Consider the following 17520-nt stretch of genomic DNA (forward strand, 5'->3'; position numbering starts at 1 on the left):
GAAGTTGCTTACGGCAAACGCCAGGATATTTCTTTTGTAACGGAAGCTGTAGATTTTCTTCTCCATGCTTTCCTTCTTTGTCTGTAATGACCTAATCGTCAATGAGACTTTAACCCTGTTCTTGCTTCAGGCATTTTAATTTTTTTACAGTGGCACGATCTTCCGAGGACCATCCTTACAGGGTTATCTATGTTGCACATGGCTTACGGTTTACTGGTCTTCTAGATGGTCGGCGATGTATGAATCATGTTAGGTGGTATTTGTTACATATATTCAACAGTTATAACTCACACAACAACCGTTTCCCTTCCAAACAACAACCACAACAACGACGACGACAACGACGACCACCACCACCACCACCACAATAGATTAAATGTCAGCAACCATGGCACACCAAGGAATCGCCCCCCAGGGGGTCCACAACTCTTTTGTGGATACGTGCATAGTGAGCACGGGACCCTGAGCTAATGTGGCACTCCTTCCTTTCCAGGCTGCATACCTCCCTTTTCCGCATCCTTCCCTATACCCATCTTCGCCCCCCTTCCCCTCACCTCTGGCTCTTTCCTTCCCTTTCTCCCCCTCTGGGAGTATGGTTTGCGTTACATTTACGAGCGTCCGTCTCCGGACGTAGGCACATTCTTCGCCTTCTCTGCTTGTATGTCTTCATCCTTCCATTGTCCTTCCCTTTTCCTTACCTCTTCTCTTCACCCTTTTCTCCGCTGCGGCGTTTGAGACCTCTCTTCTTTCCTTTCCCTTTCTTTGTTTTTCCCTTTCTCTTTCTTCCTCCCTGTGCGTGTCTGAAGGCCAACCCACGCATTTTCGTGCGTAGCCAGTGACGGGGTAACGCGTAATTCCCCGCCCCGGGTAGACAGGTAGGACACGTGCGTACCCCCTGGTAACGGCCAGGCCCAGGGAGTGGTGATTACCCGATCTGATACCTTCCGAAAGTGCCGATTGGTCCCTCCGTCCGTTTGTCGGGAGGTGTGACCTGAGGTGTGAACAATCACCTAAGACGGGAGTGCCCTCAGAGAGGGCCCCCCAAGGGAGGAGCGCGCCATCGGAGATACCGGTAATAACGGGGGATTCTTCCGCAATGGTTTCCTCACCTTCCACTATGTCTGCTCACAAGCGTAAGTTCACTGAGTCTCAGCGACAGACAGTTCTTCCATCGTTGCCACAGTTCCTTGTTGTTTCTCGGTCTGACGAAGGTCACGACTTCTCCACGGTTAACCCTTTCATTATTCAGAAAGGTGTCGACGTAATTGCAGGTCCTGTAAAGTCTTGTTCCAGATTACGGTATGGGACCTTGTTGTTAGAAACAGTCAGTGCCCTCCAGGCACAAAATTTTGCTGTGTACTTCACTGCTCCACACCTTCCCTGTCCGGGTTGAAGCGCACCGCACTTTAAATGCCTCACGTGGAGTCATTTATACACGCTCCCTCGACGGATTGTCTGACGAAGAAATTCAGCACTACCTGCCTGACCAGGGCGTAACGGCTGTTCATAGAGTTATGAAAAGGGTTGACATGAACATCGTTCCAACCCGTACTGTCTTCTTGACATTTGACAGAGTTCAACTCCCATCGAAAATAAAAGCGGGCTATGAGATAATTTCCGTTCGCCCCTACGTCCCAAACCCTACGCGTTGCTATCGGTGCCAGCGGTTCAATCACACCAGCGAGTCCTGTTCCAACCCGGCCAAATGTGTTACGTGTGTCAAGTATGCCCATGAGGGTGCTTGTCCACCTCCATCCCCTCGTTGCATCAACTGTATGGGTGACCACGCTGCTTCCTCTCGAGATTGCCCCATTTTTAAAGACGAAAAGCTCATTCAGGAAATCAAGGAAAAAGTGTCGACCTTTGCTGCTCGAAAATTATTCGCAAGTCGAAAGTCCACTGTCCCTCAGACAGGAAAATACAGCACTGTCCTTGCCTCTCCTCGGCCAACAAAGGAGGCGGCCACGCAGACTTGTGATCTCTTCTTTAGTGATACGGTCGTCAGGTCGGCCAGAGCGAAGATCGCCCGTTCAACCTCCCCACTTTCGCCTGCTCAATCTATGGCTCACCCTTCATCGGGTTCTGCTAAATCTCGAGCCCAAAAGTCAGACACCAAGACTTCGAAAAACGAGCATACTCGTGAAGATTTTTTACGCGCCCCAACTTCACAACCATCAGTTCCTCCTTCATCTAAACATCATGTTTCCGAGAAAGCTAATAAGAAACGCAGTTCCTCTCCTTCTCCGCCACGGCGTGTCTCATCTACAGCACCACCTGGCGGTAACCGCCCTCGGCCGTCTTCTGTGCCGCCGAGGCGCACTGCTGGCGGCCGATCAACCAGCCGATCGCTGGTGGCAGGAGCTGATCCTGAACAACCTGTGGATCAGGATCTTTTGCCTTCGACTGAGTGCCGTTCCACGCTGTCGGTCGCAAGCTCCGAACAGTCGTTGAGTTGACGGCAACCGTGGTCACATTCTTCGATTTTCTGTCCGCCCTATGTCCATTATCCATTGGAATATCCGCGGCCTTCGAGCCAATCGGGATGAATTGACGATCCTCCTACGATCCTACTCGTCGGTCATCTTCTTTCTTCAGGAAACAAAGCTGCGTCCCCACGACCGCTTTGTCTTCCCCATTTTCAGTCAGTCCGAATTTATCTCCCCTCTGTTGAAGGCACTCCAGCACATGGAGGACTCATGATTCTTCTCCATGATACTCTCCATTATCACCCAATCCGCTTAAACACTTCCTTCCAAGCAGTCGCTGTCCGTCATTCCCTTTCTGGATACACCTTCTCTCTTTGTACTGTATACATTCCATCGTCCACATCAATGGCACGAGCTGAACTCCTTCATCTTCTTGGTCAGCTTCCACCCCCCTATTTGCTGGTTGGGGACTTTAATGCCCACCATCCGCTTTGGGGATCTCCACATTCATGTCCGCGTGGCTCACTATTGCTAGACGTCTTCCACCATGCGGGTCTTGTTTGCCTCAACACTGGGGACCCTACATTTTTGTCTGCCTCCACGACAAGTTTCTTTCATTTGGACCTTTCGGTCGGTACTGTTCCGCTAGTTCGGCGCTTCGAATGGTTCGTCCTTGCTGATACACACTCGAGTGACCACTTTCCACGTGCCCTTCGACTGCAGCCACAACTGCCATATTTGCGCCCGAGACGCTGGAAGTTTGCCCAAGCCGATTGGACACTTTTTTCGTCTCTTGCGACATTCGATGACCGTCACTTTCCTAGCGTCGACGATGAGGTCACTCATATTACAGACGTTATTCTTACAGCTGCGGAACGTTCAATACCACACACCTCCGAATTGCCCCAGCGCCCCCCAGTTCCTTGGTGGAACGAGACATGCCGTGACGCAATACGTGAGCGGCGACGTGCTCTTCGTGTTTTCCGCCACCATCCAACTTTGGCCAACTGTATCCGCTATCAGTCCCGTGCGCGATGCCGTCGCGTCATCCGCTATTAGCTCATTTAAAACCTTCACTCCCTCCTCGGAAGTTAGGAGTCGGTCTCTGGGCTTACTGTCGCGCATGAAACTTTAGTGGACCCCGTCGCAATTTCTAACTCATTGGGTCAACACTTTACTGAGATTTCGAGCTCTTCAAATTACCCGCCAGCGTTTCTCCCGACGAAACGTGCAGCGGAAGCGCAACCACTTGCTTTCTCCTCTCAAAATCGCGAAAGCCATAATACTGTTTTCTCCATGCGGGAACTCCAACATGCACTCTCTTCTTCTCGCTCCTCCGCCCCAGGACCCGATGGTATCCACATCCAAATGTTGCTGCATTTATCATACCATAGTCTGCGTTACCTCCTTCGCTTTATAATCGAATTTGGACCGACAATACCTTTCGCAGACGATGGCGGGGAGCTATCGTCGTTCCTGTCCGAAACCTGGAAAGGACAAACATCTCCCCTCTAGCTATTGCCCCATTTCTCTCACGAGTAGTGTATGTAAGGTTTTGGAGAGTATGGTGAACTGCCGTTTAGCTTGGTGGCTGGAGTCCCGCAGTCTTTTAACACCTGGCCAATGCGGTTTCCGAAAGCATCGTTCTGCAGTTGACCATCTTGTTGCTCTCTCCACTCATATCATGAACAATTTTCTCCGGAAACGCCAAACAGTAGCAATATTTTTTGATCTGGAGAGAGCATACGATACCTGTTGGAGGACAGGCATCCTCCGCACACTGTTCTCTTGGGGCTTTCGAAGTCGGCTGCCACTTTTTCTTCGCGAATTTATGGCAGAGCGCACATTTAGAGTGCGGGTGAACACTACTCTCTCCCGTACTTTCTCCCAAGAAAACGGGGTACCCCAGGGCTCCGTGGTAAGTGTTGCACTGTTTGCCATTGCCATAAATCCAATTATGGACTGTCTCCTTCCCGATGTCTCAAGCTCCCTCTTTGTGGACGATTTTGCGATCTACTACAGCTCTGAACGGACCAGCCTTCTTGACCGACGTCTTCAAGGATGTTTCGATCGCCTCCACTCTAGGAGCATCGAAACCGGCTTCCGCTTTTCTCCCAGTAAGACCGTTTGTGTTAATTTTTGGCGTCGTCAGGAGTTTCTTCCACCCTCCTTACATCTAGGACCTGTCAACCTTCCGTTGTCGGACATCGCTAAATTCTTGTGTCTTATGTTTGACAGAAAACTGTGCTGGTCCACCCACATTTCCTATCTGTCTGCGATCCCTCAGCACCCTCCGTGTCCTGAATGGTACCTCCTGGGGAGCGGACCGAGTGGTCCTTCTCCGCCTCTATCGCGTCTTAGTGCGCTCGAAATTGGACTATGGAAGCATAGTTTACTCCTCTGCTCGGCCGTCTATTCTTCGGCGTCTCGACTGTATCCACCACCGTGGATTACGTTTAGTGTCTGGAGCTTTTTACACCAGCCCTGTGGAAAGCCTTTATGCTGAGACTGCTGAACCTCCGCTGTCCAATCGGCGAGCAGTCCTTCTGAGTCGTTATGCTAGCCATCTGTCTTCCACGCCTGTAAATCAGGCCCATGACATTTTTTTCGACGCCTCCTTGGATGTAGGGTATGCAGGCCGCCCTTGCTCCCTACTACCACCGGGAATCCGCTTCCGTCAACTACTCCATTCTCTTTCCTTCCGCTTTCCTAAAACCTTCTTGACAACTTGGGGTACAGCACCGCCTTGGCTCCGTCCCCGGATCTGCCTGCTCCGTGACCTTTGTCAGTTTCCCAAGGATGGTACCCCTTGACTTGTTTATCGTCGGGAATTTGCTGCTCTGTGTGCACAAATGAAGGAAGCCACATTTATTTACACTGATGGCTCGAAAACATAGTTAGGTGTAGGGAGTGCCTATATTGTTGGCGACACCCCAAATCGTCCGCAGCTCGTGGTCGTGCGGTAGCGTTCCGTGGCCGGGTTCCCGGGTTCGATTCCCGGCGGGGTCAGCGATTTTCTCTGCCTCGTGAAGACTGGGTGTTGTGTGATGTCCTTAGGTTAGTTAGGTTTAAGTAGTTCTAAGTTCTAGGGGACTGATGACCATAGATGTTAAGTCCCATAGTGCTCAGAGCCATTTGCCACACCCCAAATCAATTTCGGCTTCCCGACCAGTGTTCGGTTTATACTGCGGAGCTTTACGCTGTTCTCCAGGCTGTCCAATACATCCGCTGCCATCAGCGGATACAGTATGTTATCTGTTCCGATTCTCTCAGCTCTCTCCTCAGTCTCCAAGCTCTCTACCCTCTCCACCCTCTGGTCCACCGGATTCAGGACTGCCTGCACTTGCTCCACTTGGGGGGCGTCTCGGTGGCGTTCCTCTGGCTCCCAGGACACGTTGGTATCTGTGGAAATGACGCGGCCGATATAGCGGCCAAGGCTGTAGTCTCTCTTCTTCGGCCAGCTATTCGCACGATTCCCTTCGCCGATCTACGGAGTGTTTTTGTCGTCGTGTTGTTCTTTTATGGCACGCACATTGGTCGACACTTCCCCATAATAAATTGCGGGGCGTGAAAGCGCTTCCCTGTGCTTGGACTTCTTCCTCCCGAACTCGTCGTCAGGAGAAGGTAATTTTAACTAGACTCCGGATAGGGCACTGTCTTTGTAGCCATCGACATCTTTTAAGCGGCGATCCTCCCCTATTCTGTCCGCACTGCTCTCAGCTGTGGACGGTAAGACACCTTTTAATTGAGTGCCCCTATTTTACTCCGTTACGCGCGCGTCTACAGCTGTCGCCTGATATATCGTCCATTTTAGCAGATGACACGCGCTCGGCCGATCGCGTTCTCGAGTTTATTAGTGCCAGCGAGATGACGTCAGTCATTTGAAGCTCTTTTTGGGGACAACCAACCCCTTTCTGTAGTGGATTTTTAAGCTTTCCTTCTGCTTTTAGTTTCTCCAATTTTTTGAGTTTCGTTTCCATTGCTGCTGGTTTCCATTTTCGTTTTTTACCGTTTCCTAAGTCACAGACCGGGCGCTAATGACCATAGCAATTTTGCGCCTGAAAACCAAAACAAAAAAAAGAAAAACAAAAACCATGGAATCGAATCTTATTTTTATGTCGCCCCATTCCCAACAAACCCATAGGAGCGCAGTGTTGTATGAACTAACATTAGTGAGTGTAGAAACGCCGAAAACGATGGATTCGGCCTAATACGGATCGATTTGGATTATTCCTCCTCCTTCTTTCCCCCAAAACCTAGCCAGATAAGCTTTTTTTATTTTTTTGTTGTTTAAATGATAAGTCATATCGCTATTTCGTTTCGTTTCGTTCTTTGGCCTTTGTCCCGCTCCAACGCGGGGTCGGCTTTGTTATGACGGATTTGGCAGTGTTAATTGCAGAGGGTGGCCGGATGCCGGTTCTGCCGCAATCTCGAACCCCCCCGGGACGGAAGTAGTGTACCGCAGCAGTATACGTCTAGTGCAAGTCATGAAATAGTGCGAACGTTTTCAAACGTCCGTGAGTCGTGTAATTGAGGCAGAACTTGGGGACCAGCCCGGTATTCACCTAGCGGGATGTGGAAAACATAAGTCATATCGCTATCAAAATTGAAGGTACAGACATGCGTGCTAAGCGTTACGTCGAGTGCTGACCGCTCGCCCTCCGCTTGTTGCAGGTGAAGTGGGCCAAGCAGCAGGTGGTGCTGTCGCGCCCCAAGCGCGACCTGCTGCCGCTGTCGATGCAGCTGAGGCCCGGCCGCAACTACCGCCAGACGGTGCTGCTCAACGACCCACGCTGGCAGCAGATGTGGTACCTGGTGAGTCAGTCACATTGTCTATCATTGCTTCTGGGATTGTTTGCGTGCTGTGCGTCTGAAACGTCTGAGCATGCTGTGAACGCCGAGAAGCTGTCACTTAAGCCCACTTCATTTGCCACCCCTGCTCAACGCTAAGGGATAATGGAAACGCATAGTACCAGTGTCTCGCCGACTTTTCATCCACTGACAACTCAAATCTTGAAACTTCCTGGCAGATTAAAACTGTGTGCCGGACCCAGACTCGAACTCGCGACCTTTGCATTTCGCGGGCAAGTGCTCATCACTTGGAGACGAGGTAGTGGCAGAATTAAAGCAGTGAGGACGGGGCGTGAGTCGTGCTGGGGTAGCTCAGATGATGAACACTTGCCCGCGAAAGGCAAAGGTCCCGAATTCGAGTCTCGGTCCGGCACACAGTTTTAATCTGCCAGGACGTTTCATATCAGCGCACACTCCGTTGCAGAGTGAAAATCTCTTTCTGGAAACTCAAATATTGTTCCACTTTTACAACAGCGATTATCACTGTGCATAACAAGATATTCATAATAATCATAGGCATTGTCTCACTAACGAGTATTTATTTATCTCCCCAGAGAGCCATGCTCCTTTATAAGATAGAAGAGACCAAGCCTGGAACCGCACCTTTTACTGGAGTGAGTTAACGTCCGCCGGCAGGAGTGGCCGAGCGGTTCTAGGCGCTACAGTCTGGAACCGCGCGACCGCTACAGTTGCACTGCACATGCCTCGGGCATGGATGTTTGTGATGTCCTTACGTTAGTTAGGTTTAAGCAGTTCTAAGTTCTAGGGGACTGATGCCCTCAGAAGTTAAGTCCCATAGTGCTAAGAGCCATTTTTTGAGCCACCGGCTGCTGCGGATTTTTTATCGTGACATTTCCTCCCCTACCTTGCTATTCTACTTGTTCAATCTTAGTCTTCGCCAACGTTGTTCGAAATATTGTGAGCTCTTATAAATATTCAGAAACTACGTTGGACGATCGGAATCAGTCGTTTCCCAAATGATAGCATCTAGTTATTAAAGTCTGATTTCAGAACGCCCTTGTAAAGTTTCAGTTGCCATAGTTGTTTTCGATTCCCATATTTGAGTCCGGAATACATTATTTGTTTTGGCAGACGCCTGCTGGGAATTCGGGTAATATGGCCAGACCCTCGAAATTGCACTTTCAGGACTTGTAGTGCTGACGATATTTCTCGAGAAGCTTCATATGCTTTCTGTAGGTTAGCTAGGTGTTAGACCCATAAGTAAGAGTTCGTATAATGGTGTTCTGATAGCCAAGGAGATTGGTCACTGCGCTGGAGTTATGGTTTTCAAAGGTCCTGCCAGGGGTACGCCTACAGGCTTTGCTGTCATATCTTATGCAATAGTGTATTTCAGTGTCAGTACCTCATTTAGTCCACAGAAGACTACAAAACAACAAGAAAAGAGCTCAGCATTTCACCACTGAAAGTTATGAATCGATGTGTGTAATGGTATTTTGCGAAGATATAACATTTGAATTTTCCCAATGGTATCATGAGGCATGAGGCACTTGTGAGCCGATGCTCATATGTGCCTCATGGAATCCATTCAGAATTGGGTGAAGGGCTTCCTTGAGTTAGCCATAACAACATTATCATTTGCGTTCTGGAGTTTGATGACAGAGGTTCTCATTACCTTCGCTGTAGCTCGGACTACTAAGTTTGAAGAAGCATTTGTCCTGTATACTGTTTAATCTTCGATGGCAGTTTCCTTCATCGAATTATAGTCAAGTTCCAGTAACTACTGAAATTAAATAAATGCATCAGACATCCTTGATTAATTCCAATTCGTTTTCGAAGCTCCTCTGGGACTACTAAAATTGCTGAAGTTGGTGACGTTAATGGTGTCATTTAGCAGGCGAAGTATTTGCATACGTTTAGGAGTCGATCCCGTTAAGTCTAGGACCCTCGAAAGAGTTGACGGCTAAGAGAATCGAGAGTTTTGATGGGATCTATGAAAGCACATTCTCGTGGTCTTCTGGCAGGGTATCTTCAGCAAGGGGCATTAGGCGGTTGGATAAAATTATGGCACGGATTTTCCCAGGAGCAGAAAGTAGGGACATTCCAGTGCAGTTGTCACAGGCGGCTTTATTCCGCATTTTGAATATAGTAAGTTAGCTGGAATGGTTTCCGCATCCCATATCTTGATTATAAGCAGGTGCATGTGTTGTGAGCTTAGACTCTCCTTTCTTGTAGAGCCCTGCAGGAATCCCATCTATACCAGCTGTTTTGTTGTTCTTCAGCTAACGTATGGTATCTTCGAGTTCCTGAAAAGAAGGAGCATCGTAGAGTTGATACTGAGTGTGTCTTTGAGAAATTGTATTGAATAATTTTCCTCAAAGTACGTGTGCCTGTTTAGTAGTTTCTGCAAATGCTCCTCACATAGTAGTTGTTGGAGCAACTGTCAAGAGGAACAACTCTCAAGAGGTCTAGTGCCATCTGTGAATCATAAGGAATTTAGGCCTTGGATGGTTGCACTGTACTTGGTTGTTGGGGCGCTGGAAAATGCCCGAGTGTTGTTAGTGTCATCTATGTTCTGCGTTTCAAGTGATTATGTTTTGCACCATTCATCCACAGGTCCGAGATATTCTTTGAACGTCAGCTTCGGCTGTTACGAATTATTGTTTCTTAAGGGGTTGAATTGGTGTCCTTCTGTATGGGAATGCGAGCTTGCCTCTTCCTGTCACTAAGGCTTTTAATTTTAAAGTAGGTTCCATCAAACCAGCATTGATATCTTCTCGAAGTGTAGCTAACTGCCTCTTTAGAGGCTCAGAGATCTACTGAAATCGGCCATTGTTCTTCAGTAGCTTTGGGAAAGGTTTTGTTTGGGGATTTGACGAAGAGAGTTAATACTTGGTTTTGTTTCAACCGTTTTTCCTCGTTTGACTCCTGTCTGTCTAGTTTCGGAGGGAAAAGTAAGGTAATTACGGATAACCAACCTATGACCAGTCCAACAATTATAAGCACGAGTCAAAACTCCCGCGACCAGTAAATCGCTCTGGTCCAGGAATCTCATGTGCCAATGCTTCGCCTTGGGTGTTTCCAGGCTGTTTTGAACTTGTCTTTCTGGCAGAAGTCAGTGTTTATCATGATAAGGTCATGTTCCAGGCATTGAAAAAGAATTTCGTTGACATTGATCTTACTTATTCCCTCTTTCCAAGTGGTATCGGGCCACAACGTAGTCTCCTTACTAACACTACCATTGAGATCCCCCAAAAATAATATTTTATCCTACCGGAGTTTATTTGTTAACAGTGAGTCGAGTATCAAATGAGCCTTCTAATTATTCAGAAGTAGTTCGTCAAGGAGAGCATGATCCTTTGTGATGGCAAACGAATCTCCAAGTGTAGCTACGACCAGATGGGTAGCCCATCCATGTTCACTCAAGGCAGCAGCGTCTGTGTTAAATTTTCGCAACTCACGAGCTGGTCGATCTCCGTTATCACCAGCGTATGAATGTTCCAGGTTTAAAAATTTTGCATGTGTTGCAACCTCATGTGTTATATCGTCTGGAGGTCGTGACCCAGTTGAGTGATTTCCAGGCATTTGCAGCCCCTTCCCCATCCAGCATGAGCAGAGTGGATCCTACACTGAAGAGCCAAAGAAACTGGTACAGCTGCCTAATACCGTGCACGGACCTCACGAGCACGCAGGAGTGCCGCAACACGACGTAGCATGGACTCAGTTAATGCAGTGCAGTAGTGCTGGAGGGAACTGAAACCATGAATCTTGCAGGGCTGTCCATGTCCGTCGGAATGTACAATGGGCATGAATGGATACAGGTGATTAGGCAGGATGCTTACGTACGTGTCACCTGTCAGAGTCGTATCAAGACCCCGTATAATTCCCAACTGCACACGCCTCACACCATCACAGAGCCTCCACAAGCTTGAACAGTCCCTTTCTGACATGCATGGTCCATGGATTCATGAAGTTGTCTCCATACCAGTACATGCCGATCCGCTCGGTACAATTTGAAACGAGACCTTCCGACCAGGTAACATGGTTCCAGTCGTCAATAGCCCAATTTCGGTGTTGATAGCTCCGAAAGACCATATTGGTGATGTTTCGTTGAAAGGCTCGCATGCTGACACTTGTTGATGGCCCACCATTGAAATCTGCAGCAGTTTGAGGAAGTGTTGCAAAAAAATTCAAATGGCTCTGAGCACTATGGGACTTAACATCTGATATCATCAGTGCCCTACAACTTAGAACTACTTAAACCTAACTAACCTAAGAACATTACACATATCCATGCCCGAGACAGGAGTCGAACCTGCGACCGTAGCAATCGCGTGGTTCCAGACTGAAGCGCCTAGAACCGCTCGGCCACAACGGCCGGCGAAGTGTTGCACTCCTGTTACTTTGAAGGATTCTCTTCAGTCGTCGTTGGTCCCGTTCTTGCAGGATCTTTTTCCGGCCGCACCGATGTCGGAGATTTAATGTTTTAATGGATTCCTGATAATCACGGAATACTCGTGGAATGGTCGTACGGGGAATTCCCCACTTCATCGCTACCTCGGTGATACTTTGTCCCATCGCTCGTGTCCCGAATATAACACGACGTTCGGACTGACTTAAATCTTGATAACTTGTCGTTGTAACAGCAGTAACCGATGTAATAACTGTGCCAGACGTCTTATATCGCCGTTGCGGCTGCAGCGCCGTATTCTGCCTGTTTACATACCTCTGTATTTGAATACGCGTGCCTGTACCAGTATCTTTGGCGCTTCAGTGTAGCTGTACAAACAGCAGGTTGAGATTCATTGCACGAATGGTAAGCAGATATTATCGTCTACGTGGGAAGTACCTCAAAACATTCTGCTGATTGTAGAGTATTGCTGGTGCGTCTTTAAGTATTTCCCATATTGGATTAACGGAAGAGATAAAGAAAATACAACGAAGAGTTCGTTTAGTACACCGGAGAGCGTTACGATGATGCTGTGCAAAATACATTCGTAGACGTGACAAGATAGGCGTTATGGATAATAGAAAAGTTTACCGGTAACGTTCGTAAACCGCACATTCTGAAAAGAGTGGGGCGAAATTCTGACTATGACGACTAAATTAAGAAATTAGAGCTTACTTACAATCATTCTTCCATTCACCATTCGACAACAGATCAGTAAATGGAGAAATGATAATGCGAGGGAAAGTATTAGCGCCAAATACAATTTCCTGGTTTCGGGAATGTTTATGTAAGTGGAAAATGTCAATAAGGGTCGTGCTGCATGACACACATCTCTCGGCATAAAGAAATGAAATTATTGAAACGTTACGTGTAATTAAATCGTCTACAAAAATAGAAAATGATGCTAAATGAAAGGACTAAGGAAGGAAATAAGAGATATTGGAACTGACACAGTTTGTTGGTACTGTCTATAGCCAGAAATTTCAGGTTAAAAATATAAAGAATGCACACTAGACAGTCCGGGTTGGAGTATTACAGAAGGGGAATTTTTACAGAATATCGCTGTTTGTTCAAAAGACGGCGCTCTCCTGCTGTTCCCGCCCATTCGCTCGCGGCGCCGGCTGTTCGGATGACTGGCAACAGCTGGCGCTGCCATCGCGTCGCTTCGCGTCGTGTCGGCTGCTTTTTGTCAGGTTAACTGGAAGCGCAACTGCTCCAGCCGAAAGCTGCTGCGGCTGTCGCTGCGGCGAATGTCAAATGTCGCCCGCATTTTGCGAAAACGTGGGGATGAGTGGCGGCGCCCTTGTTATGCAAAGAGAAGCGAGCAAGTAAGCCAGCACACGCGAATTCACTTGAATGGTACGACCCTGCACTGACAAGGGGGCCGCGCTTCCTCGTCACCACCGACTGCGTCCAGACTTTTAGTAAATGCAGCGCTTGTCCAGAAATAAAAGTCGTGCAAATGGAAGTTCCAGATGCACTTTCGCGCAGGTCGGGCGCGGCACGAGCCAATTAATTACGTTAGCATGGCTTTCAGGCACGGGTGGTGCAACGGAAGGATGACAGAACGGTATTCGTAGCGTCGTAAGTGGAATAGCTAGGTGGAAATGTTTTATTTTCAAATTTTACGTTCCTTACACTGTAAATAATCTAAATAATGCTCAACACTTTGTACTTATTAATATTTTCGTGGACATGAAAAGGGAAGGCAAGGGAAAATTTGGGTTTACAAACATGTTTCCAGGAAATCATTGTAGAGCGTGCATGCGAAATTCGTATGTGAAATTACGTGCACTATTTTACACTTTAAGATTTGCACGCGTTGGGGTGATATTCCATCGTAAAAACGGGGGAAGTAGTAATTTTCTCGACATCTTCCACACGCTATGAACGGTGCTTTTTTACAATTAGGCAGTTGTTCTAAAGATTCTACAGGGAGACAATATTGGTTTACATTAGTTTCTCTCACGTTGCACGGTTTGGCAGCAATTTGCGCGTAATGCATCATTTCGCTAAATATTGGACAGGATGTCTGGTGATGTACCATGGAATCAGTTATGATGCGATCTTTGCGGGGTTTAATTTCTTGTCATCTGTCGATGAGATAAGAGGAGTTTTGAAGCAACTTGATGAAACTCTTTAAGTAATCTGAAAAATAGACATCGTGGTAGCAGAGCGGATTTGTTGCGAATCAGATAAATACTGCACTATGGCAATCATTTTTTTATCTTGCAAAATTTCAGTGTAATATTACGGATTTGTTTGCTCTTCCCCCGAGTTAGTTAACAGAAGAAATTTGTTGTCCTGCATATAGGGTTTCATCACATCAGTAAAAATTTTTTATATATGGTTGTTGTGTGTCAGATTTTGTTACGTAATGGCGACATACCTATATGTTGCCACGTACTTTTGGATCTTCTGTCCAAGAGGGTCAGTATTTTTTTGTAGGCACACGTGGACTGTTTTTCAGAGGGGGCTATATCAGGTTGGGCTGTACACGAATTGGTTACTTTGTTCGTATTCTGTCGTTTCGCGAGAACCAGTTTTGCACTGGATGGTCCAGAGTTCCGTTAGAAGCCGATTGGTACTGACAACCTGGAAACACAACACAGAGATGTAAATATTTCACTGTATTTGACGATAAAATAAAAAGAATTTCGATGACGTTCTCGACCTACCTGTTCGATTGGACGCTGCAGGTGCAACTCCTTCTTGGAAAGTTATTTACGGACTCCATATAGGCGTTATAATTAGAATATTTTCTTGGAAGTTGATCTACAATCCCATACTTTCCTTTGCCTTTCCATGTCTTCTATGAAAATATTTTGAAAAATACAACATATTGAATATTTTTTTTGGTATATTTGCAGTGTAACGCCGGCATGGGTGGCCGAGCGGTTCTAGACGCTACAGTCTGAAACCGCGCGACAGCTTCGGTCGCAGGTTCGAATCCTGCCTTGGGCATGGATGTGTGTGATCTCCTTAGGTTAGTTAGGTTTAAGTAGTTCTAAGTTCTAGGGGACTAATGACCTTAGAAGTTGAGTCCCATAGTACTCACAGCCATTTTGCAGTGTAACTGGCGTAAAAATTTTGCTTAAAAAAGAAAAAAAAATGACTCTCCGGTCGGATTCGACCCCACAAGTATCGGCTTTGTGTTCCGTACCGTTTCCACTGCGCCAACCGCTACCTGGAAACTATCGTAAGAGAATAGAACGTGCCTTGCCCGACCCGTGGCAAAATGCTGTTTTCTCTATATGCTTTGCGATCTGGAGTTCTCATACTGTCACGTTCATTTGTGGCCAAGCCCTACGTACACCACAAGTCTGGATGAAATCGAAGATGATAAGGGTAGTTGCGGTCCCCTTTGACACTGAGACGGTGCGTCAGTCACAAGGGGCAGCTGTGCCGCCTTTGGGTCCAGGTGCGTGCTTCCCGTCTAGAGCTGCTTCACGGCTACAAACTCTGGAGCCTGTAATTTCAGTGTCTCGCATTTTATATTGTTTGTCTGTAGTGCGTGGAGAATTCTTCAGTAATAATCTTGCTGAATTTGTAAGTTCCTGCCGGCTGGTGTGGCCGAGCGATTCTAGGCAGTACGGTCTGGAACCGCGCGACCGGTACGGTCGCAGGTTCGAATCCTACCTCGGGCATGGATGTGTGTGATATCCTTAGGTTAGTTAGGTTTAAGTAGTTCTAAGTTCTAGGGGACTGATGACCTCAGAAGTTAAGTCCCACCATAGTGCTCAGAGCCATTTGAACCATTTTGGAAGTTCATGTCGTGAGGCTTTTTCCCCATGATTACGAGATAAATATGGTGTCTGACTCTGACGGCCGCATGGCATCAAATTTTCTTTTTCCCTTTTCCACGCAGACGTATTCAAGCATCGTTGTGCCTTCATCAGTGGGAGCTGTTATAGACACACGCCGGCCGAAGTGGCCGTGCGGTTAAAGGCGCTGCAGTCTGGAACTGCAAGACCGCTACGGTCGCAGGTTCGAATCCCGCCTCGGGCATGTATGTTTTTAATGTCCTTAGGTTAGTTAGGTTTAACTAGTTCTAAGTTCTAGGGGACTAATGATCTCAGCAGTTGAGTCCCATAGTGCTCAGAGCCATTTTTTTATAGACACACTGTTATGCTACAAGACTTGATTACACTCCCATTTTACTATGGAACTTCAAAAACGAAGTTAAATGTTGCTCTCGCAGAAAAAGTAGCTTTTATTAAATGTTGCACCACACGTCAAAGTGACACACACTATTTTTTAGCGTAGTCCCCAAGTCTCTGCAAAGACGGTCGGAAAGTTATACGAGTACTTCAGATTGTCGACTACAGAAATGCACTCCTTGGTCACAGTTTCGTGAATGTCGCTATAATTGGAAAATCTCTTCCCCATCTACATGTTCTTTCATCTTGCCAAAAATAGGGTAATCGCAAGGAGACACATCTGGGCTGTATGGCGGATGCTTCAAATCTAAGGGTTTGCGGTTGGGTTGTTTGGGGATGGCGACCAGACAGCAAGGTAATCGGTCTCATCGGATTAGGGAAGGACGGGGAAGGAAGTCGGCCGTGCCCTTTCAAAGGAACCATCCCGGCATTTGCCTGGAGGGATTTAGGGAAATCACGGAAAACCTAAACCAGGATGGCCGGACGCGGGATTGCAAAACTAAGGCTACTGATGAAACATCGATATATAGATACTTTTTCCGAAACACAAAAAATGGTTCAAATGGCTCTAAGCACTATGGGACTTAACATCTGAGGGCATTAGTCCCCTAGACTTAAAACTACTTAAACCTAACTATCCTAAGGACATCACACACATCCATGTCCGAGGCAGGATTGGAACCTGCGATCGTAGCAGCAGCGCGGTTACGGACTGAAGGGCCTGGAACCGCTCGGCCACAGCGGCGAGCTTCCGAAACATATCAGTGTGTATAGGCTATAGTTTTTCCCCCGATATATAATATTAAAATAGGAATATCGAGCGCCGATACTTTAATTTTTTTTTCACAATATTCGGTAAATATTTGAATCTGTTCTTTTGGAACGGTAGTAGAAAATAATTTTACTTTCACTGTATGAAGAAGTCTTACTATTTTCTGAGCTTTCATCACATACTGCTTTATCTTTGACTGTGTGAAACACATATAGGTGGCACAAAAGAAGTACCAGATTGCATTGGGGGATGATAGTGTGAACGGAATAACGAAATTTCCGATTTGAAGAAACAGCACAACAGCTGGGTTAAAAAACAGATTAAACGCAACTAATGTGCTATTTCTTCACATCGGGCGTTCTTTTTTCAAAAACAGTTGCTGAAAATAATGAACAAAAATCTAAAGACAGGATTGGTCTTTGCGATGGACCGAGACGTGTGACGGGAAATGCTGACGTAGTAGGCGCTCGGCGCTACCAACAGAAAGTGCAACGTTTAGCTTCACCACGCAATTTTGATACTACAGCTACTAGGTCGCTGGCGTTGGCAGAAATGGAAAAACAAGGACGTGGACACGAAGTGTTCCGGTGAAATCCGACGTGTGACTTAATCAAATGACTGACCCGTTGGACACATTATATTGTACCACTTACATGCATGAATCAATAGTAGCAAAGTGGCTTTCGCCAAGCGTGAACGTGCATTGTTTACCTTTCAATTCTTGCTGTAAATAGGATAAGCAGGCTGCTAGTTTGTTGATGTACAGAATACGTAATAATAAATAAGTAAATACTTAAATGCATAGCTTTAAAAAAAGGCGGTATATGTACAGTGAGCAGCCGATAATTTTGATGGCCGGAACGTCGACATTTTTCCGTCTGTATATCGATATATCGAGAGCCA

The 17520-nt window shown here is 46.9% G+C and overlaps 1 protein-coding gene across 1 annotated transcript in view; it reads left to right on the plus strand.

Moving 5' to 3' along the window:
- LOC124805476 (furin-like protease 1) overlaps positions 1-17520 on the plus strand; it is a 231155-nt gene that overhangs the window by 113230 nt on the left and 100405 nt on the right. Inside the window, exon 2 of the mRNA XM_047266040.1 lies at positions 7101-7241. Within this exon, the coding sequence (XP_047121996.1) occupies positions 7101-7241 (141 nt within the window). The remainder of the gene's footprint in view (positions 1-7100; positions 7242-17520) is intronic.

Source organism: Schistocerca piceifrons, chromosome 7 (genome assembly GCF_021461385.2).
Source record: "Schistocerca piceifrons isolate TAMUIC-IGC-003096 chromosome 7, iqSchPice1.1, whole genome shotgun sequence".
In the NCBI taxonomy this organism is placed as follows: Eukaryota; Metazoa; Arthropoda; class Insecta; order Orthoptera; family Acrididae; genus Schistocerca; species Schistocerca piceifrons.